This window comes from Pteropus vampyrus, unplaced genomic scaffold (assembly GCF_000151845.1).
Source record: "Pteropus vampyrus isolate Shadow unplaced genomic scaffold, Pvam_2.0 Scaffold44, whole genome shotgun sequence".
Lineage (NCBI taxonomy): Eukaryota > Metazoa > Chordata > Mammalia > Chiroptera > Pteropodidae > Pteropus > Pteropus vampyrus.
The window spans coordinates 2,442,849-2,465,113 of record NW_011888825.1 but is presented as its reverse complement, the minus strand read 5'-3'; the positions used below and the strand labels follow the sequence as shown (position 1 = coordinate 2,465,113).

The 22,265-nt window shown below is 45.5% G+C and overlaps 1 protein-coding gene across 1 annotated transcript in view; it reads left to right on the top strand.

Annotated features, from left to right (window-relative positions):
• MYH13 (myosin heavy chain 13) overlaps positions 1–20,717 on the top strand; it is a 48,996-nt gene extending 28,279 nt beyond the window's left edge. Inside the window, exons 20-38 of the mRNA XM_011359125.2 lie at positions 631–873; positions 2,474–2,650; positions 3,710–3,855; positions 3,968–4,058; positions 5,063–5,452; positions 7,545–7,671; positions 7,760–7,878; positions 8,947–9,143; positions 9,505–9,688; positions 10,089–10,254; positions 10,908–11,032; positions 11,796–12,104; positions 12,185–12,388; positions 13,887–14,012; positions 14,309–14,479; positions 16,727–16,831; positions 16,928–17,023; positions 18,468–18,752; positions 20,541–20,717. Of these exons, the coding sequence (XP_011357427.2) occupies positions 631–873; positions 2,474–2,650; positions 3,710–3,855; positions 3,968–4,058; positions 5,063–5,452; positions 7,545–7,671; positions 7,760–7,878; positions 8,947–9,143; positions 9,505–9,688; positions 10,089–10,254; positions 10,908–11,032; positions 11,796–12,104; positions 12,185–12,388; positions 13,887–14,012; positions 14,309–14,479; positions 16,727–16,831; positions 16,928–17,023; positions 18,468–18,752; positions 20,541–20,717 (3,438 nt within the window). The remainder of the gene's footprint in view (positions 1–630; positions 874–2,473; positions 2,651–3,709; positions 3,856–3,967; positions 4,059–5,062; positions 5,453–7,544; positions 7,672–7,759; positions 7,879–8,946; positions 9,144–9,504; positions 9,689–10,088; positions 10,255–10,907; positions 11,033–11,795; positions 12,105–12,184; positions 12,389–13,886; positions 14,013–14,308; positions 14,480–16,726; positions 16,832–16,927; positions 17,024–18,467; positions 18,753–20,540) is intronic.
• The last annotated feature ends 1,548 nt before the right edge of the window (positions 20,718–22,265 follow it).

Here is a 22,265-nt window from a genome sequence, read left to right as displayed (position 1 = left end):
ACCCATAGGGTTGCTGGAGGGTCAGATGAGTCCATGCATGTAAAATACTTAACACATAGCACATGTTCAGTAAACACAGGTGCTTATTCTTGACAGTCTCTTTTCATCCATAACCTTTCAATGTGTGCCCAGTTCTTATGACACTCTTGTATGAGAAGCCTGACTAAGTTTAACAACTAGACACTCATTGCAAAGTGTTCTGGGACGAGCATTTACTTAATCACTTATTCCTGTCTACTTTGAATTTTCTGGAGGAGGCAGGCTAAGGACATGTGGGCAGCACTCTTCTGTTGAAAGTTAAAAAGTAGAAATGTTTTGAAACTATTATTTAGTTTGTGATAACAAAGGAGATGAGTCACTTTTCAGATGGTGGTAAGAGGAAGAGAGAGATGGCCGGGCATCCAAAATTGGCAAATTTGCAGAGGCTTTATAAACTTCATGAATGCCTTTGATTGAAATTATTTTAGGTAAATTTTTATTAAGTGGATGATGTGCTTAGTGGTTAAAAAATTATGTGGATGATATACAAGTGCGAGTGCGTGTGACGCATACCTTAGGTCTAGTTAATGGGCTTTTGGAGGGAAAGGTTTGTCAAGAGGCTGATCAAACATAATGCTCTGGATCTTTCAGGAAACAGAAAACCTGATGGACGCTGAGGAACGGTGTGAGGGGCTCATCAAATGCAAGATTCAACTGGAAGCAAAAGTCAAGGAGCTGAATGAGAGATTAGAAGAGGAGGAAGAAATAAATTCTGAACTGGTTGCCAAGAAGAGGAACCTGGAAGATAAATGCTCCTCTCTCAAAAGAGACATTGATGACCTGGAGCTGACGCTGACGAAAGTGGAAAAGGAGAAGCACGCCACTGAGAACAAGGTGGGCAAACCCAGGGACTTCATGGTTTCTTGAACTATCCTGACTCCCTCACTGTAAGGAGGAGACAGGCAAGGCAGGACCCCCACTAACCCAACATTGCCTGGAAGTGAGAGGCAAGAGCACGTAGATGGGCGGTTAAGTTCCAACGAGTTCTGTCCTCTGCCTTGCTCTCTACATTGCAGGTTTTCTCAGCCCTCCCACAACCTGCCTGATGGCACCACAACCTTCCAGCCCCAACCCTCCTCCACAGAGCAGGAACCCTTGGGTCCTATGCAGTGTTGCTTCTCACCACACTTGACACAGGAAGAGCAAACAGAAATGCCTACTGGGGCCAGGCAGATGAGGGAGGCAGGTGGTGACGGAGGCAGAAAGCTAGATAATGGCAAGGCTTGGCAGGAAGGTGGGGGTACATGGAGCCTCATGCATTATTGGTATAGATGGAAGTAGCCTACAGGAAAGCTATCTGCAATATTTAGTCAAATTAAGAATCCACATATCCTTTGACCCAGAGTTTCTGCTCCTGGGTGTATAAACCAGAGAATTTTCCCACCTGTCCATAAGGGGACATACATGTACAAGGATGTTCGTGGCAGCATTGCTTGTGGTGGGGGAGAGCTGGAGGCAGTAGCGGGATCCACACTGGGGAGTGGAGAGGTGAGATGTGGAGGACGCACACCAGGGAGTACTACGCAGCCATCCAGAGCAACAGGCTTGTGCACACTGAGCAACAAGATAGATATGAAAGACCTAGTGCTGAGTGTGAGGAAAGCAAGATAATGAAATACACAGCATGATACCATACATAGACTAAAATTTCCTACCCATGAAAGAACGATGCATGATTCATCTCATAATGGTTGCCAGTGAGGTGGAGCAAGAAATGAGGTTGGCTAGGTGTGAGATGACTCAGGCAGTGTTGGATGGACAATTGGGAGTAGTGGAAATAGACAATAGGGAGGGGTGGAGACTGTGGCACACTGGAGAGCATTTACCCTGTCCACAAGTGGCAGTCACGACTCAGTTCCAGTCAACTGCTACCAGGTGGGAACGAGAATCCAGCATTGCCAGAGATTCCAGCTTTCTGTAAAAAGCCAGAAATCCAACTTCGTGTAAAATCTCATATTTTTCAATGTTAATATCTTATTCGAAGGTTGTAAATCACTATGAGGACTAAGGGAAAGATGCCTGTGGATGGATTTAGCCTAGGGGTCAGGAGTTAGCGATCTCAGATTTGGAAGGACATTGTATGTGGGAAAAAGTTTAATGCTTTAAAGCTCCATGTTAGGTGCCCTCATCCTGCTTCCTGACAACACAGGATTCCCATTGTGGATTTTCTGGAGAGCACCTTATGTTTCCCCTTCCCATTCCTGCCTCATTCTAAACCCCAATCGACCAACCTAACACACAAATTCCCGTGGAGGTGTTATGATGAATATAGATTGATGTGTTACCCTTCAGAGGCAGCATGTTTGCATTTAACAGTATCCTTCAATGAAAGGACAACACTTAACAGGGTCCTTCAATAAAATAATCTATAGCCTTGGCTGGAAGCTTCTGGTTTAATTGTTTCAAAATTCGATTTGTGTTGATGTTTTCCTAGGTAAAGAATCTTTCTGAAGAAATGACAGCCCTTGAAGAAAACATCTCCAAATTGACCAAGGAGAAGAAATCTCTGCAGGAAGCCCATCAGCAAACACTGGATGATCTTCAGGTTGAAGAGGACAAAGTCAATGGCCTCATCAAAATAAATGTCAAGCTGGAGCAGCAAGCAGATGACGTGAGGATATTTTACGGCTGTGCTCTAACGTTTATTGCTTGCAGAAGCTCAGGCAAGACAGGGTCCAAATAGGACGCAGGGGCTGAGTGTTCAGACTCGAATCGGAATCGCTGAGTGGAGATCTCAGCCCACTCCAAATACATCTGGAATGCTGACGGAGCCACTTAAACTCTGGAACCTCAGTTTCCACCTTGTGAAATGGGGGTACAACGAGCTCTACCTCGGAAGGTTTCTGTGGAAGGCTAAGCATATGCAAAGTGTTAGCAAAACCATTAGCCGCTCATGTCCTCGGCGGCTGCGGCAGCAGCACCATCCATTTCTAGGTTCTTTTCAGTTCCAAAAGCTTCAATCCTGTTCCAACATTGTTAAAAATGGGTTCCCTTTGTGACCATGAAAATTACCATCCCCACCCCCCGCCATCACGTTACATTTCGTCCTTCATGTAAGAGCCAGTTTCAAAGTTTTCAGGTTTCACTCTCAGTTGTGGCTAGAACTTTAGCAGATCGCCTTAATTTTCCTGAGGCCAGAGCATGTGTGCTCCACCCCTCCACCCCGGTCCCTCCCCTATGTGTGCCCATGCATGTGCGTGCACACGGGCACACCCACACACACACACACACACACACACACACACACACACACACATTCTTTGCCTAGGAGTCCCCAGGGCTGCATGGTGTGAGTGGGGGAGGAGTGATAGTGTGCCATCTGCACCTTCATGAGCACAGCTGTAGCCCATTTTTTTCTGTCTGGGCAAGAGAATGCACCTATGGGCACCATGTTTCCACAGGGAACATGGCCCAGGACAGGTCAAGTGGGAACTGGCTGAAAGAGGCGCCACGAAGCCTCTGTGGGCTCCAGCAACCTGGGGCAGCCTTTTCTGGAAGAGAGAAGAGCGAGGAGGCAGGGGGAAAACTTGCTCCATCCTGGGTCCAGAGGCATGCGGTCACACCCTAGGGGAGCCCATGAAAGCCCCGGGCATATGTGTGGCTGCACTGGCTGAAGCGGCAAGCTCGTTTCTCCAGCAAGGTCTCAACCTTGCCACCCATGTCTTCCCAGCTTGAGGGCTGCTTGGAGCAGGAGAAGAAACTGCGGGCCGACCTGGAGAGAATGAAGAGGAAGCTGGAAGGAGACCTGAAAATGTCTCAGGAATCCATTATGGATCTAGAAAATGACAAGCAGCAAGTAGAGGAGAAGTTGGAGAAGTAGATATTTCATTTTCATTTTCACCTCTGTGTCTGAGCCCGAGAAACCAACTTTCCCCTTTAAAAGGCTTGTATTTCATGTTATCTTAAATACACGCATATCTATTTTCAGGAAGGAGTTTGAAATCAGTCAGTTACAAACCAAAATTGACGATGAACAAGTTCACAGTCTGCAGTTACAAAAGACGATTAAGGAACTGCAGGTGAGAGTATGGAACCTCCCCGCCCCGGGGACCCCCTCGCCAGCACCTCCCGGACCTGGGGACCCCTCGCCAGCACCTCCCGGACCGGGGGACCCCTCGCCAGCACCTCCCGGACCTGGGGAACCCCTCGCCAGCACCTCCCGGACCTGGGGACCCCTCGCTAGCACCTCCCGGACCTGGGGACCCCTCGCCAGCACCTCCCACACCTGGGGACCCCTCGCCAGCACCTCCTTGCCCCTCTGCCTTCACTTCTTCTTTCTTCCCTTCCCCTGGGGCGGGAGATAATGTCCTGTTCTTCCCTTTTTTTCAAATCAATATTTTAATTTTCTAAGTAACACATTAATAGATTTCCTTAGAAATAATTAAAATATTACCAATAAGGCCAAATACTATTGATAAGGGTGTTCTGATCACCGCCCGTAAGCCCAGCACCCGCACTCTCTTCTCAGAAGTCGCTACCAGTTTCAGTTGGATGCGCATTCTTCTGGATGTTTTGTTATGGATTTATGTACACAGTTAGGAGCCCAAAATATATAAGGCGTATATATGCATAAAATACATATACATAAAATACACATACAGGTATGTTTGTATGTGTACATAAAAATATAAAGGAACAAGGATATAAATATATAAGCATGTACGTAAAACTATGTGTATAGATACATAAAATATGTATGACATATATGCATTAAAATATCGTCACACTGAGACTACTGTTCTGCAGCTTTCTCCTTTCATGTAGCAACACATCCTGCAGAGCTGTCCACAGTAGATGTGGGTTGACTAACTGCTTCTCAGACTCCTAGAGAGCATGGCTCCACCGCAGTGGTTTGACCATTCCCCTATTGGTGGACGTTTAGATTGTTGCCAAGTTTTTTTCACCAACTTAATGTCGCAATGTATTCTTTACTTTATAATGCCTATTCCCCATCCCTCGCCACCCTGCCCACCTCAGGCGGCATGTTGGCCCCACAATATTCCTGATACAGTGACCCTTTCAGGCCCGCACAGAAGAGCTGGAGGAAGAGATTGAAGCAGAACGCACGTTCAGAGGCAAGATTGAGAAGCAGCGCTCGGATCTGGCCAGGGAACTGGAGGAGATCAGCGAGCGGCTGGAAGAAGCAAGTGGGGCGACTTCAGCCCAGATCGAGATGAACAAGAAGAGGGAGGCTGAGTTCCAGAAAATGCGCAGGGATCTGGAGGAGGCCACCCTGCAGCATGAAGCCACTGCGGCCACCCTGAGGAAGAAGCACGCGGACAGTGTGGCTGAGCTTGGGGAGCAGATAGACAACCTGCAGAGGGTCAAGCAGAAGCTGGAGAAGGAGAAGAGTGAGCTGAAGATGGAGATCGATGACATGGCCAGCAACATTGAGACCATCTCCAAGTCGAAGGTACCTGACCCTCTGTGCTTGGTGAATGCAAGGCCACCACGTCTGCCTGACAGGGTCATGTGTCATTCAATGCCCAAACTCACTGCTTGTTCTAACCTGAAGCTCTGTCCCCACTTCTGCCTGTTCTCAATTCCTCAAATTCTTTCAAGTCAGTCAAGCTCGGTACAATGATCTGCTATGACTCGAGATCTCATCATCCTTCTAGAGTTTTGCAGAAAGCTTCCGACCCATCTGGCATTTTCTAGAACTAAACCTGTGGATGGATTACACTAAAAGACCTTGCTGGGTATAGTTATCTACAAGCCATCTCCTTCGCCCACAATATTGGTCCCCGTGAGGCATAGCCAATGTAAAGTTATGCATGAAAGTGGGGGCAGATCCAGGTTTTATGGCACCTGAAGCATACAAAGCTCAGAGGGCTCTTTAAGAAAATATACATAAAATATGAATACAAAATTAAGCATATAAATAAACATTTATTTAGTTTGAGAAAAATAAGTCACAAATTACTGGCACCTTGGAGAATGTGGTCCCTGTTTTTGGAGATCTCTTTAGGCCATTTGTCAGAAATGCCTACCTTGATATGAATTCTCATTTATGATTGGCTTCCCCTCCCCACTTGGAACCTACAGCTCCCGGCACAATCAGGGGCCCATGCAAATGAGGGCACAGAAGCTTAAATTTTGCCAGTTTCATCGTAAATTGACCTCTGTGTGTGACTTCAAAGCACTGTGTGCTCCTAGATTCAAGTGTTATCCTTCTGCTGGGGAGCTCAGAGCTGTGCTTTGGACTGCTGGGCTGGACTGTAGAAGTGGTGACCCCAGATGTGGTGCCACGGGCCTCCTACAGAGGGTTGCCCAGGAGTCAGGGTGTCTGTGGAGAAAAGGAGCAGTAGAAACAGGTCAGAGAATTAAGGCGACTCCATGGTGCCACTTGCTGTCTTTATTTAACGTCTGAGTTTACACTGCTCGTTCATTATTTTGATTTCATCCTTACTCCCTAACTAAAACTTCTCTCTCTCTCTTTCTAGTTTACCCATTGTTCTGCCTGTCCTGTTTTTCCCTTCCCCCTAAGAAGTGTGTCTGTATGTAGTCTCCCTCTCCCTCCCTCCCTCCCTCCTTCCTTCCTTCCCTCTCTGCCCCTCACTTCTCTCTCCCCTGTAGTGAGACAAGCCAAACCAGGTTGTAGGGTTGGCTGAGTTACAAGAGACTCTAGCATCACCCACATGCTGTGTCTATAACCAGAGCCTCCCTTCCACATCCCTAGCTCCATCATTGCTTCATGCTCTCAGTTCGCATTTTTTAAATCCCGTGGAAGAAGTGCTTTCTATTGCCTTATACTTTTTAAGTTGTTGTTCCATTTGATTTTTGTCTTTGTGAGTCCCCATTCCTTTTCAGCTACACCTGATTTAATTGTTTCATGTCCCTAGGTCATTTTCTCAAAGAGATCCTAAGCTCCTTGAGGACTTTCTTGGAACCCAATAACCCTGCCTCTTTTGCTGCCATCTCACACTTTGCAGTCTAAGGACCAATATATGCTCATTATATTTTTTTTATGTTATATGAGGTGGGTGGAGGAGGAAAGAGATCTACAACATATACAAGGTTTTTGAACAAACTTCACTAAAAAGCACAGGCCAACTAGAGGCTACGGCGGTGGAGGGGGGAGGATCTCTCCATGCCATCTCCACCACAGGGAACCTTTTGTATAACTAAATGAAATGTTCAACGCTGTCACCTGAGTATGTTGCTTGCAAACAGGTACATCAGAAGGTAATACTATTCACATGGCAATAGAATTATTTATATTACAAAAAGATCCCAGGGCTCTTTTGGGTAGAATCTTCTCAAAGGTTTGTCCGCAAATCATTAAATACTTATCAACCAAAAGCTGGTGTTCCAAGCTGTTGGCAATGAAGCAGCAATCACAAGTAAAAATAAAGCAAACCTGAAACGATCATTTTTAAAATGATCTTTATGTATTCTGCATTTTTATTTTACCTGACAAGAAGTTAAATTATTGAATGGTCCAGTTCAATATTGGACACCAGGAACTTATTTTTCTCATTCACACTGAATTTTTCTTTTTAAAGGGTAACATGGAAAGAATGTGCCGGACTGCGGAAGACCAATTTAATGAAATCAAAGCCAAGGACGAACAACAGACACAATTAATCCATGATCTGAACATGCAGAAGGCAAGACTGCAGACCCAAAATGGTGAGGACGAGCAGGGCGCTGGGGTCCAGCTGGGCCATGGGAGAGGGTGGGCAGCAAGGCTGACATGGGGACCATGTCTGTTTGGTAGGGGAGCTGAGCCACCAAGTGGAAGAAAAGGAGGCTCTGGTTTTACAGCTAACGAAAGGCAAGCAGACCCTCACCCAGCAGCTGGAAGAGCTTAAGAGGCAACTGGAAGAAGAAACCAAGGTAAGGATACTTCTTGGTATGGCAGAGTCAGACACAACCTGATGAGCCAGGAAGCTGGTTGGAGGCAGTGCTACATCACAAAATCTGATGCTTCTCCTCTCTGCCTCGGAGTGTGGTAGGAACCTAGTGTTTGAGGCTAGAGGGCTGTGGCATTGGATCTCCTGCCTCAGAGCTGGAAAACTCTTTCAAGGTGCTCTATCCTCTGGGCTCCTCGGTCTCCCACAGGGTCGTCTAGTAAACTTCCTTCTCCAGAATCCCTTCCCCATCACTGCGCCAGCTTGATCATCTGGGCCTCTGTAAATTCTTTCGCTCTGTCCAGCAATTCATCCCAGCCCCATGAAACGTCCTCCTTTTCTTTTTTTTCATCACACTTTGTGTATCATCTGCTACAACACTCAATTTTAAACTCCCTTTCTCCCAAAAGACTGTATGAGTTTAGGAGTACCCTGGGGACATCTGCATAAACATGAATATCATCTTCATGCTCTTATGTGAATATCTAGATACTTATGTTTATAGTGCATGTCTCCCCACTGATCTGTAAACTCCTATAGGGCAAGAATCATTTTTCCCTACTGTACTTGTAGAAGGTGGTACAGTGCACAATAGAACCATGCTCACCATAGGTGCTTAGTAATGCTGGCAATGTGTTCAAGTGTTGGAATGAGAATCCAGGAGTCCACAGAAAGTGTATAATTATAATTCTGAGGTTGCCATGTACCAGCTCAGACTTACAGAGCAATCTTTTGGAATTCTCCCATGCTCCAGCTAAAAAAGAGCAAGTGCTATATTTGTCTCCCATCTTTCTATCATGTGGTAAGGGTCTTTGGTGGACCAGGGTCGGTGGGAGGGGAGTGGTGAGAACCAGAGCCTGACTGAGTAATGAGAAGGTCCATTACAGGAGCAGGGGGCTGTCCTCCAGCCAGGATACAGTAGCAGCTAAGTTTTCCTTCTTGTGAAGGCAGCATGGGAATGATTGAACTTGAGAAATGCTGGTTTAAATAAAAATATCTTAACTTGTAAAATAGCCAAATATTTTCACAATATGTCACCACTGTAATTCCGCAGGCCAAGAACGCCCTGGCCCACGCCCTGCAGTCCTCCCGCCACGACTGCGACCTGCTGCGGGAACAGTATGAGGAGGAGCAGGAAGGCAAAGCTGAGCTGCAGAGGGCGCTGTCCAAGGCCAACAGCGAGGTCGCCCAGTGGAGGACCAAATATGAGACAGACGCCATCCAGCGCACAGAGGAGCTGGAGGAGGCCAAGTATGGGCTCCTAGGTTACTGTAAGAGAGATGACCCTGGGACACAAGTGAAAGAACAGAGATTTCTTCCTGGAGCATCTCTCTGCCCAGGCCTTCAGGTTTTCTTAAGAATTCAGATAGGGTCTCCCTGTCCTTCCTGTGTGGCATAATCTATTCCACCTGATTCCCTGGGGCCTCCTTGGTGACCTGCTTTGCCACCAAGTGCTTTGGGATTCTTTAAATGTTTCTTAAACCCTCTCCATTCATCAACTCTAGGTGTTGGTCTTATCAAATTCCAATCCCTTACAGACTGTTTTTCTTCTGATCTGACACTTCTGAAACAGTCTACTTTTGCTAAGAAAAGAAAAATCTGATTCTCTTAGAAAAAAACTGGCCCAGAGGCTCCAGGAAGCAGAAGAAAACACAGAGGCGGTGAGCTCCAAGTGCGCTTCCTTGGAAAAAACCAAGCAGAGGCTTCAGGGAGAAGTGGACGACCTGATGCTGGATTTGGAGCGGGCCAACACAGCTTGTGCCACCTTGGACAAGAAGCAGAGGAACTTCGATAAGGTCCTTCCCTACAAATTTTTAAGAGTGGTGATGAAAGTGACAGCCTTTTGCGTCCACATGTGTGAGATGCACATATATTATGGGAGGCCCTCAGTCAGAGCATCACGTCCCAGTTTGGGAGGTTTGGGGCTTTGCAGTGTCTCTTTACTTTTGTGACAGTCCCTCCAAAGGGAAATTTATTTTTCGTTAAAGCTAATTCGGCTTACTTTGAGATCAAAACATCTTCAAGAATACAGTAGATCGCTGTACAGATATCAGTTTAGAGCCCCTGATCCAGAATGCTACCCCCCACACATATACCCTGTTTCTCTGGTCCCTAAGGATGGAAGAGTAAAACCCTGGCATTGCAGACAGTCCCTAGGCCCTTGCTGCTTCTCACGCATGCCTCTGTTACTCTTAGGTCCTTGCAGAGTGGAAGCAAAAGCTAGATGAGAGTCAAGCTGAGTTGGAAGCAGCTCAGAAAGAGTCCAGGTCACTTAGTACTGAAATCTTCAAGATGCGAAACGCCTACGAGGAGGTGGTGGATCAGTTAGAGACGCTGAGGCGGGAGAATAAAAATCTGCAAGGTGAGCTCGCTCCCCACCACAGGTGTGTAATATTCCCCTTCTCTTCTGGCCACCCCTCCCCCATGTGGCCACAGCCACCTCCAAATGCCTCCTTCCCACTGCCCCACAAAATCCTCACATCTACTCAGCTCATCCCAAGGCCTGAAACTTCCTAACATAAGGCATAGTAGCAGCAAAGTCCCGACCTCAAGAACGGAGGACACAGTGGGCTTCTAAGTTCACTGTTAGAGAATAAAATTTCCAAAGATTCTGTCTTTATGTGGCTTTGTGTCCATGGGCATGTCACTAAGTCCCTTAGGACCTCTGACTCCTGACCTTCAAAATTAAGCCACGCACTGATGCCCCTAGTTCCGAAAGACTATGATTCTGTGCATTTTCTCCACAATTCTCTCCTCCGGTTCTTTCTGGACCATTTTGTATACTTCGTGAAGTTTTAGGGCTAGCTGTATAGTGCTCTTGTCACTCCTCTCTCTGCACGGTTCAGATGAGGCAATGAACCTGTGTCATGCAGACACCTCACCCAAAGGACTTCACTGTATTCTCTCCTCTATAAACGTCGTGGATAAATCACCCATCCCTAAATTGCTTGGCAAATGCTCGTGCTGTCAAATGGAGCCTGTTGCAACAGGCTAAACCAAGTTTGTTCTTTGCAGAAGAGATTTCTGACCTAACGGAGCAGATTGCAGAAACTGGAAAGAATCTTCAGGAAGTGGAAAAGAACAAGAAGCAAGTGGAGCAAGAAAAGTCAGACCTCCAAGCTTCTCTAGAAGAGGTGGAGGCAAGTGTCTTGGATGTGACACGCAGAAGCTCAAGAAGGCAGGGCACTAAAGGAGAGGAGCCCCTTCCTGCTAGGAGGCACTGAGGCTCCACCAGGAAGAACATCCAGCTGCCCTGGGGCAGACAGCTGTGCTCTGCTGCTTCATCTCCTGGATGTTCAGTCTAGTCCATTGTATTTCCCTCTTTTGAAAATAAATAAATTTGTTCTTTGTGTCCCCAATGTCTTCCTGTCAGGAAGCAAGAAATCACTCACCAAACATCCCAAGAGCTGGCTCCGAATCCCTCAGTTTTAACAGGGATTTGCACACGAACCTCTTTAACTCCTGAGAATTCTGCAGTCAAAACAGTGCAGTGTCCTGATGTCATAATCAGCTATAGCTAGCGTAGGGTGGGTGATTGAAATGTTGCTAGGGAAATTTGCATAAGGCAGGGTAACGGGAGAGCAATTGCCCTGTCGTTTTAGAGAACAGATTGGCTCCTGACTTATGGCCCTATTAAAATAGACACACTCAATAAAATTTTCGCTAATTCAAAAAGATGCTCTGTACCTCTCAAGACGTTACTGTTAATAACAAAATTTTAGATCCAATTTCATTACTAGTAGGGACATTTGGGAGCAAAATTGTTTGACCTCTGAGTATTGTTCTACTTACTTGTAAAATGGGTATTTTTATCATACTCATTTTATCATAAAGGGGATGAAAATACCCATTCAAGAAGATGGCTACCCACAGCACTTCCATTCTCTCCTTTGCTTTTATTAGGGTTCCTTGGAACATGAAGAGAGCAAGATTTTGCGTGTGCAACTAGAGCTGAGCCAGGTAAAATCCGAATTTGACCGCAAGGTCACTGAGAAGGATGAAGAAATAGAGCAGCTAAAAAGAAACAGCCAGCGGGCAGCAGAGGCCATGCAGAGCATGCTGGATGCTGAGATCAGGAGCCGGAACGACGCCCTGAGGCTGAAGAAGAAGATGGAGGGTGATCTCAATGAGATGGAGATTCAGCTGGGCCACTCCAGCCGCCAGTTGGCAGAGACCCAGAAACACCTGCGCTCAGTCCAAGGCCAGCTCAAGGTGAGGGTGTGGCCTCTGGCAGGTCTGGCTGGCCCTGGGCCTGCCCTGGGCTCTGGCCTCACTCCTGGTTTTCCCTGAAGGACTCCCAGCTGCACCTGGATGACGCCCTGAGGAACAATGAGGACCTCAAGGAGCAGCTGGCCATCACAGAGCGAAGGAATGGTCTCTTGCTGGAAGAGCTGGAGGAGATAAAGGTGGCTCTGGACCAGACAGAGCGGACCCGAAGGCTGTCAGAGCAGGAGCTGCTGGATGCCAGCGACCGCGTGCAGCTCCTGCACTCCCAGGTGCGTCCTCCTCCCTCCAATTGAGGTTCCCCCTGGAGGCAGGCCGGAGACCAGCACCATGGACAGGAGCCCCCACCTCTCCTCCCAGACTAGCAATCAAGACAAAGTTTCATTTAGTTTAGTTCTTGAAATAACTTTGACTCTAGATGGACGAATTTCTTAGCCTTCTTTTATCTAAAGGCAAAAGTGCATTCCTTTTGTGGGGAAATTAGAGCACGGAAGTGTGGATTATTGCATAAAAGGGCTAGAGAAGTCTTCACAGAGGAAATAACATTTAAGTCACAATCTTAGAAAATTAAAATCGTCTTCGAAATAATAATTTTTATAAAAGTTTTTTTAAATTCCATATTATAAAAAATAGGGAATACAAGCAAACGAATAGAAGAAAAATACCAACCATATTGTTAGCATTTGAGATCTTTCATTCTAAGCCCTTGTCTATATACATAAATATATTTTTTGTAAAAATGTGATCAAACTGTTTTTGCAACTTATTTTCATTTAATTATGTGTCATGAACATATTTCTACATCTTTAGTCTTCTATTACTATTTTTAATGGCAGAAAAGTAGACCATTATAGTTGTGTATTATGATATTTATTTAATCAATCCTCTATGGTTGGATGTTTTACACTGTTCTGCAAAAAAAAAAAAAACTTTGCTATTAGAAAGATTGCTATAATGAACTTCTTTATAACTAAGTTTTCACATATATCCATTATTATTATTTCCTTAAATTCCTAGAATTAAATAAATTCCTAGAAGTAAAACTTCACAGTCCAAATACTAAAGACATTTATAATATATTGTAAATTAATCTTTAATTAGGTTGTCCTCATTTTTTAACCCCATTTGGAAAATATGTGAGAGCTCCTTCCTATAAATTCTCAAAAACCCTAGCTATTATTTTTTAATCATCACCAATTTTATTGTTGAAAATACATCTTTTTCAAAATTCTTATTTATTTGATTACTAATGAAGCAGAACATTTCATCATATTTTTTTGCCGCTTGTATTTCTTCTGGTATATCTTACCTATTTGTATTTTTTGCCCCTTTTTTTATTGATTTGTCTTATATGTTAAGGAAGGGAATATTTTTTCAATAATATACATTGCAAATGTATTTCAGTTTGTCTTCACTCTTACAATTCCATTTGTGGTATATTTTGATCATTAGAATTATTTTTCATTTTATATTGTTATGTCTATCCATCATTTCCTTATTCCAATACCTTTTATTGAATAATCTATTCTTCCTCAAATATTTGAAAGTCTACCTTTATCATTTATTCAATTATTTTATGTGCAATTCTTGAGTCTGTCTCAGGACCTTCTGTTTTGTCAAGAATGAAGCAATATCTAGCAAATCCCCATGTGAAAAATAAGAAATGGAACATAATCATGATTTATTTCCTTCACCACTTACTCTCTCCCTTCCAATTGTTTTAACTGTCCAAATACAACCTATACCTCTGGAATCTAACTTTTCTTGTAGAACACAAGCCTGATAAATATCAAGAAAAAACTAGAAGCTGACATAGCTCAGTGTCAGGTGGAGGTGGAGAACTCTATCCAGGAATCCAGAAATGCAGAGGAGAAGGCCAAGAAAGCCATCACGGATGTGAGCTCCATTCTTTCTCTTCAAAGATGCCATTGGGAGATATATGAAAGGTGCTTCTAAACCAGGGCATGACAAGTAGGTTTTATTTTTTAAGACCTACAAGCAGTCAGTGGTGACTTCCTGGGGAGATGAACTGAGCAGAGGGAAAATGAGGAGAAGTGCTATGCGTACTCAGTGATGGCTGAGTGAGGGAAGCGCTTATCGGCATGCACAATACCAACCTTAACAGTATCTTCTGTGTGCTCTGGGTAGGGATGGGCAAATAGCCCACCTATGTTTTCTGTGAATTTAACCAGGCGGCCATGATGGCTGAGGAACTGAAGAAGGAGCAGGACACCAGCGCCCACCTGGAGCGGATGAAGAAGAACCTGGAGCAGACGGTGAAGGACCTGCAGCACCGTCTGGATGAAGCTGAGCAGCTGGCCCTGAAGGGCGGGAAGAAGCAGATCCAGAAACTGGAGAACCGGGTAGAGTGACTTGAGAAGGCTCTCACTCTCAAAGTGATATCCAGTTCTGCAGCCCCAGGCAGAATCACAAGTCAGAAATTTAGGTGTTGGGAAAGTGGCCACTGATTGAGTAGACTGCAGACTTAGTTTGAGGACTACTTGCAAAATTTCCTACCTATTGCTCTTTCATCAGCCCCTACAGCCCAATACACACGAATCTACTTTAGAATGTTTATGCCTCAATAACTATAGTGTAATGACATTTTTAAATGTCCTGGTATTACATAGTTTCAGATATACATAAATGGGGAGGGGTGTACTTTACAATCATAAAATTACACATTTTAGTGGAATTTAAATTTTGAACCAAGCTCCTCTTTGATAAATGATGGCCTATCCTATATAATATCTGTAGTCTCCCTCCATGTTCCACTTCTGGGTCTCAGTCCTTTCCCAGATTTCCTAACCTCTAAACACAATCTGCAGTTCTGGTATATTTTTCACTGCATCCTAAATGAAAGATGATGGGCACTTCCTCCAGGCTAATGCACCAGGAACGCCAATGCCCCACATAGGACAGTCTGCTTTTTCTCCATCTGGGAACATATTTTATAGTTGTTTAGTTTCTTTGTTGATTGTTCCCTTTGTTTTCTGTTTCTCTTGGGTTTTTCCCCCCTTTAGTCCCATAATGGTTTATTTCATTTGTTTTTAAAATGGACTCCACTACCAGCTAACATTTTGGAGAAGGACTCTGTGGGGGAGGTTGTCAAAATGTCTCTGTTGTCACCGGGAGAAAGGAAATGAGAGTGGGAGGGAAAGAAGAGGAGGAGGAGGCAAAAAGAAGGGAACTACTTCTCCCAGCAGGAAAGACTCAAATGAAGTCATTCTTTATGTCAGCCTCCCAAGGAAGTGGTCACCAGCACTTATACACTTTAAATGTGAAAAGATTTTTTTTTTTTTTTGGCTAAAAACTACAAGGCATGAGTAACAAAAGTAAACACCATGAAAGTTAGAGCTTCCAAAAAAATTCTTTAAATGCTTATTTTTCCTTATTCTCTTTAAATGCTTAAAAAATTCTTTAAATGCTTATTTTTCCTTATTCTATCTATTAAAATGAGCTTAGGCTTGTCCTTCTCATGGATCCCTCCCCCAAGGGAGGGACCAGAACCCATGCCACCCTCCAGAATTCTTTGATGCCTAGGTTGGCAGGGAGCCCTCAGCCAGCCTTTCCCTTGCATGATGAGGAGCCTTGAAAGTCCTCCAGTTTCCAGCTCCTCAGTTATCTTGGTCTCGTAAACTTTACAGAGACCCAGAGAGCACTCCTAGGGAAATAAATGTTTTGTAGAACCTGATGGGAGACAGTTTCACAGGACCAGTAGGGTAGAGGGTGGAGGTTGGAGGTCTCTTTTGGAACAGTGCCCAGAGTTAGCCATTTCTACTAGTAAATTTCACAGTTGATCTAGTGAGTCTGCAAGCCCAGAGCTGCGTTCCATCTGTGGTGGCTGGGATTCTCAGTGGCTGGCCGCCACCCCCACTTCTTGGCTCTCTCTGGATTATAGATTTGGGGCCACAGTTGGTGACCTGAGTTGTTGATGGCTGTCCTCTCCCCTCAAGACTTCAGGAAAGGTGGAAGCAGCTATGAAATGAACACCCATGTAGCACTTTATCATTTAAAAAATATTTCCATATCCTTTGTCTAATTTGATCCCAACATTGGAGTTAGCTTGGGTGGGAATTGTAATCTCCATCCTAAATACAAAAAAAAAAAAAAAACTCATTCCCAGTGAGGGCAGCTGTCTTGCTTTGGATCATTCAGCTGGACCTGGAACTTGAGCACGCCTTGGGCTATTCCTGGTGCAAGTTCTCTCCATGCCCCCTGCTGTCTTACTTGATCTGGAATCAGGGCCACCATGAACAGTCAAGCAGGTTTCACCTACAAGGACAAGTCAGAGCTGAAGCACAGCCTCACCAAGCTGCATGGCCCGAGAGGAAGGGATGTCTTTTGCAAAGCCCAACCCAATAGCTAAGCTGTATGCACCTGGGTTGCCCCTGCCCAAAGAGAGCATCTTGTTTTCATTTGCACAAAGCCACTGCATGCAGTAGTGGCAGCCTTGTGAATAAAATGTGGTTTCTGAACCCTAAGAGGAGACATTTTTGCAAAATATAATTAGAGGATATTAAGTTCACTCTAAAATGATGGACACATGAGTCCAGGAGAGAAGCCCGGGAGATCTAACTTGAATTCTGCGTTCTCTTCACCACACCTAGGTGCGGGAGTTGGAAAATGAACTTGATGCTGAACAGAAGAGGGGAGCTGAAGCTCTGAAGGGGGCCCACAAATATGAGCGAAAAGTCAAGGAAATGACTTACCAGGTAGAGGTCTCAAAACCTCAGTGAATGTTTTATCGATCAGATCCCATCAGAACAGCAGTGCCTTTGGGGCCCCCTAACATAGATGCTCTTTTGCAGGCTGAGGAAGACCGCAAGAATATCCTCAGGCTCCAGGACCTAGTGGACAAGCTGCAGGCCAAAGTGAAGACTTACAAGAGGCAGGCTGAGGAGGCAGTGAGTATTGGAGGTCCAGGGAGCTCATGACAGCCTGGGTGTCCCCCAGCCCTGAGAGGGAGTGTGTTGCTGTTTCTTAGAGTCTGCGGAGCCTGAGGCCTGAGTTTTCATGGGCTATAAACACAGGGACTCTTGCCCTCCTCCCTCCCTTGGTCCGTGTTACACAATCCCACTCCACCTCCACTTCCTCTGTGCCTCTTGCCTCACCTCACATGGCCCAGCCCTGTCCCTCCCTTCACTCTGCCTCAGCCCACCCCACACAACCCCACCCCAAGACCTCAGAGCATCTTAGTCCACCTGCAAGACTTGCTTCATCGTGACTCCCTAACCACCTCATCACGACCCACCAGCCCTCTTTGCCCATGGCTGACCTTAGACACCTCACCCTAGTTCACGTCATCCCACCCCACCCTACCCCCTAGTCCCCACCACCCAGTCCTGACCCAGCCCTCCCTAACTCCCACCGCTCCAGTCCATCCTTATTCATCTGCCCTTGATCAAATAGGGGAAACCAAAAGGGAGGAAGTGGAATGGGCTGAAACCAAAAATTCCCAAAGTATCTTCTGGAGACACTAGGTCTGAGGGATGTTAATAGCAGGAAGCCAGGGCTGGGGGTTGTGGGGGATGTGGGGTTCTTTTACAGAAAAGAAATAGTCTGGGAAACGCTGGGTTAAAAAAGTTGAACTGGTTGCTTTACTTCAAGGATTTCTCAGATTTTGCAGATTATATGTAATTGACTCTTCAAAGTGAAAGAGACCTTCTAGAATGCAACATTTCTCACCCTAATGGACCTAGGAACCTTCTTATTATGTGCAGAGCATCCCATCCCACAGGACTAGCATTCTGAGAAACAAAATTTGGAAGACCCTGCCCTAGATAAATAAGGGACATGTGGTTTCTTTCCTTGTCCCTTTTCTTCCCTGCCCATGAGGCTGGTCAGTTCCATCCCGACCTCAGGGAAGTAGATCTGAACTGGTTACATGGGGGGAGAGTTTCATGCCCATCACATTAGTACAGTCGCAGCAGGACTGGCCAGCCTGGAGGGTGCCCAGGAGGTCACCTTTGTCAGGAACCCTTGGCTCATTCTGAAATAGGCCCATACAATGGCCTGGTCACAGGCAGATTGTGCTGGGTGCAGGAACAGGGCAAAAGGGACTTAGGCCATTGGTCTCTGATACCTCTAGATGCCTTGGGAGGACTCTGGACTTGGGTATTATTCAAAATGCTTCAGTGGGATAGATGGCATAGAGGAGGGGTGTGGGGGAAGAGGGGTACAGGTGGATCATCACCCCTGGAGAGCTCAGCTTTCTGTCCTCTGTGGACAGGGAATCTGGAGCCCAAGCTCTCCTATTTCCCCAATTCCCCAGAGGCCTGCAAGGACTGGGGGCCTCAGAGCCTGAGTGGGGGTCTTCCTCAGCCTCCTACCCCTCTGTCTTCCATTCAGGAAGAGCAGGCCAACACACAGCTGTCCAGGTGCCGGAGGGTCCAGCACGAACTGGAGGAGGCCGAGGAGCGAGCTGACATCGCCGAGTCCCAGGTCAACAAGCTGAGGGCCAAGAGGAGAGATATGGGGGGCCAGGTGAGAGCAGATTTCTTCCCCAGAGGTTCTGAGCCCCAGGACCAAGGGAGCACCAGGGAGAATTTGGAAGGTGACTGTGGGTTCCTCTTCTTTGCTGCTGGTCATGCGCTCACAGATGCCACTACTTTAGCCAGATTCCCATGGTTTCAGGCTCTCAGGAGAATGAGTAGAGAGGGATCGAGAGCCATACATCTTATCATCCCAGTTCCTTCCTGTTGCAGGAGGCCCTATCCAATAAACTCCTGCTTTCCAGGGGATGCATCTCTTCTACAGGGGCTTGACTTGCTTTGTTTTTACAATACCATTCCTTAATATTTGTCTGAAGTTCCAGCCTTTCTAGCTGCCCCACTTGAAGATGATACTCAGCCTTGCCTTAGGTGTGACTCATATCCTGTGTATGATTTTTTTCTTCCACAGAAGATGGAAGAATGAGGTCCTTCTGGTGCCCGTTGCCATGGGCACCTCCGGGAGAGTGGAGAGAAGATGTTGTGAGAAATAAATTCTCCTAACTACTCAGATACTTGGCTCTACTGTGTTTATTATCACGGTCCATTCCTCTTCCATGGAGTGTTTTTCAGATCCTTGCCTGATCTCTTGTTCATATAGAAAGTAAGAAATATGCAAGTGAGTCCTCCTTGCCCCAGTTAGAAAGGTAGAAATCCAACCCATTGTCAAATAAATCACCGACTTCCTTGGCATTTAAAAATAAAAACCCTGTCAAGTAACTATAGCACATTTTCTTCCTAGGAACTCATGATTCTTTCAAATTTAGTTCCCCATTTTCTCCCTAAATTTGCAGATAGGGAAACTGGGCTCAGATAGATTAAGCACTTTGACTGTAGTTGTCCAGGGCAGGGTGGAGACTAGACCCCAAAATCCAGATTCCCAGGCAAGGCTTTTCCATCAAGCAGCTCTGCTTTTCCATCCCGTCCCTCTTAGGGAGCATGTCTACACTCCTCTCAGACCCACCCACAGCTTCCAAACATCTGAGCAGGTAGTAGGTGTTCTCAAATGCATGCATTCCTGGGAAGATAGATGCTTTAGAAAAGACTAGATAGAGGCTTTCCTATCTTGCAAGCCTTGCTCTTCCTTCTGGTTGGAGTCGCTCCTCTCCAGCTGTATGGTGCCCAGGGCCAAAAGGTAAAGAGAGTAGGTGGCAGGTGCCATTGACTTCCAAAGTCCAGGCTGAGCCTCAGACCAGGCACCAATAGAAAAGCCACAGCTAGTTTTAGGGCTCTCTCTCAAACCCTAGGGATGCCACTGATACTAATTATGTTGCTTTACTTACCCTGAGCGGGTGGGAATGTAGCAGGGTAGAACAGAACAGGATTAGGAGCTGATTCTAAATTTGAGTCCAAGCCTGACCACTTAAGAGCCATAGCTGTTTGGCCTTGGAGTGCTTACATGTATTCTCTGAACCTGAGGTACCTCACTGGCAAACTGACCAGTATGTTCAGGAGATAGGCTTCGGGTTCCAACACACCTGGATAAAATTCTGATATTGTCACATACCAACTGCATGGCCTTGGGCAAGTTAGTCTCCTCTCCAAACCCCAACTTTCTCATTCTGTAAGGCAGAGGTAACTAAAAATTATAGCTTCACAGGGACAGATGGGGCATTGGGTAACAGAGTGCAGGGTTTTTTTGGGGGGGAGGGTAATAAAAATGTTCTAAAATTTATGGAGGTGATCAATGTATAACTCTATTAATAAACTAAAAGCCATCTAATTGTATGATATGTGAATTATATCTTAATAAGACCATTAACTGGTTGCAACAAGTGCACTATCCTCTAACATCTTGAATCATTCCTTCTCTCTAGCCTTTTAGGTCTTCTCCTCCATCTCATCACCAGCCCACCTCACGTGCCTTTGACACAGTGGGGCCGTAGGTTGAGGAAGGCTGGCAAGAAATGATGCTGAGGTCAGGTGATCTCAGATATCTGACATCACCATTATCACCATCATCACTGTCATCATTACAATCATCACCATCCTCACTACTGTCATTACCATCACCATTATCATCATCACCACTATCACTATCATCACCTTCGTCCTCACCATCATCACCATGTTCACCACCACCATCAGCAGCAGCATTGTTAAACTTTAAGATGAAGGAGTCTATTAACAATGTTCATTCCCCTCAATTCTGCAGACAAGGAAACTTTGAGGTCATTCTCAAAGTCCTCAGATACTAGTCCTTAGTCCAGCCCTCCTGCAACCTCATCACATTGCCTCCCCAATAAGAATGATAATACCATTTCAAATATACAGAACAATTTGGCGTCGTGCTAAGTGTTCACATGCCTGTTTTTCTCCTTTTCATTCCAGTCTCCCAACAAACTCATCAGGAGATCAAGCAGATATTAATGCCCTCATTTTCTAGAGGTGTTGCAGACAAGGTAAAGCTTGCCCAATGTTGAGAAGGAAATGAGAGGACTGCTCTTTAGACTTGCCATATAGCACAGAGTCTCATAAAGGTGAGATTTCCCTCTGCCTGGCATGTGCTTAAGTGGTAAAAGCCCTGGGTGGAACCCGCCTGGGTCCCAGTCCTGCCCACCACTCACAAACTTTATGATTTGGGCAAATTACTTCATGACTTTAAGTCTCAGCTTTCTCGTATGTAAAATGGAGTATAACAAAGTACTTTATAGAAACATTTTGGGAAGTAAATAAGAATATGCAAGAAGTGCCTTTGATCTAGAGCCTGGCATATAGTTAGCACTCTGGTAACCTGTTATCATCATTGGGAGAAGGAGACATGACCTCAGGACATAGGGTAGAGTGTAAGACAGGAGTCCAGATAGAGAACTGTCTAGAGCTTTAGCTGTGTCTCTAAGGGGCTTCCTCTGGTTTAAGGAGATAATAAACCATGCAGTTGGAGGTCATAAAATAAAATTCCTGTGATATCAGTCCTCTCTGACATCCCAACAAAAGCAGATCTGAATTCCATCTGCTCAAGTACTCCCCAGTTAATTTGGGGATCCTTAGAAAGAAGCTATCCCCAAGTATCTCTGTACTTGCCTGGTCCCCCACATCCCAGCCCTGAGTCCCCAGATCTCTGAGTTAGAAGGGAAAGAACATTCCTGTATCCGTCACAGTGCATAGCACCACCTATCTACACAATTGGGTTATTGAAAGATTTCTATGTGATATTGTATAGAAGGTTTCCTCAACTATGCAGTACTGCTCAAATTCTTATACCACATCAGAATCCCAATTATAGAATGGAGAGATGAATGAATGAATGAATGAATGAATGAATGAGAATCTTTCATACCTAGATACCAAGTATGCTCTGATGAGAATAAAATAAAGATTTGTGTCTGAGGACCGGAAAAAGAGATGGGAGTAAAGATGAGGTTCCTATACTGAGTGTTCTTCCCCGGTATCTGCATGTCAAATTCTAGCTCGCAGCAAGAAACCAAATTCAAGCTCTTGAGCTTTTTGGTTGGGCACCCCTGTCCCTTTTAAAATGAAGAAGGAGATATAGGGAACCTTGCTTTGGGTCTCTCACACTGTGAGACAGAGAGTGCACAGGACCAGAGCTGGAGTTCCTATCTTGGCACATCATACTTTCCAGGAAACCTTGTGTAAGTCAAAGAATGTCTCTGAGCCTCAACATGGGGCTGAAAGTCTGAGCACCACCTATCTACAC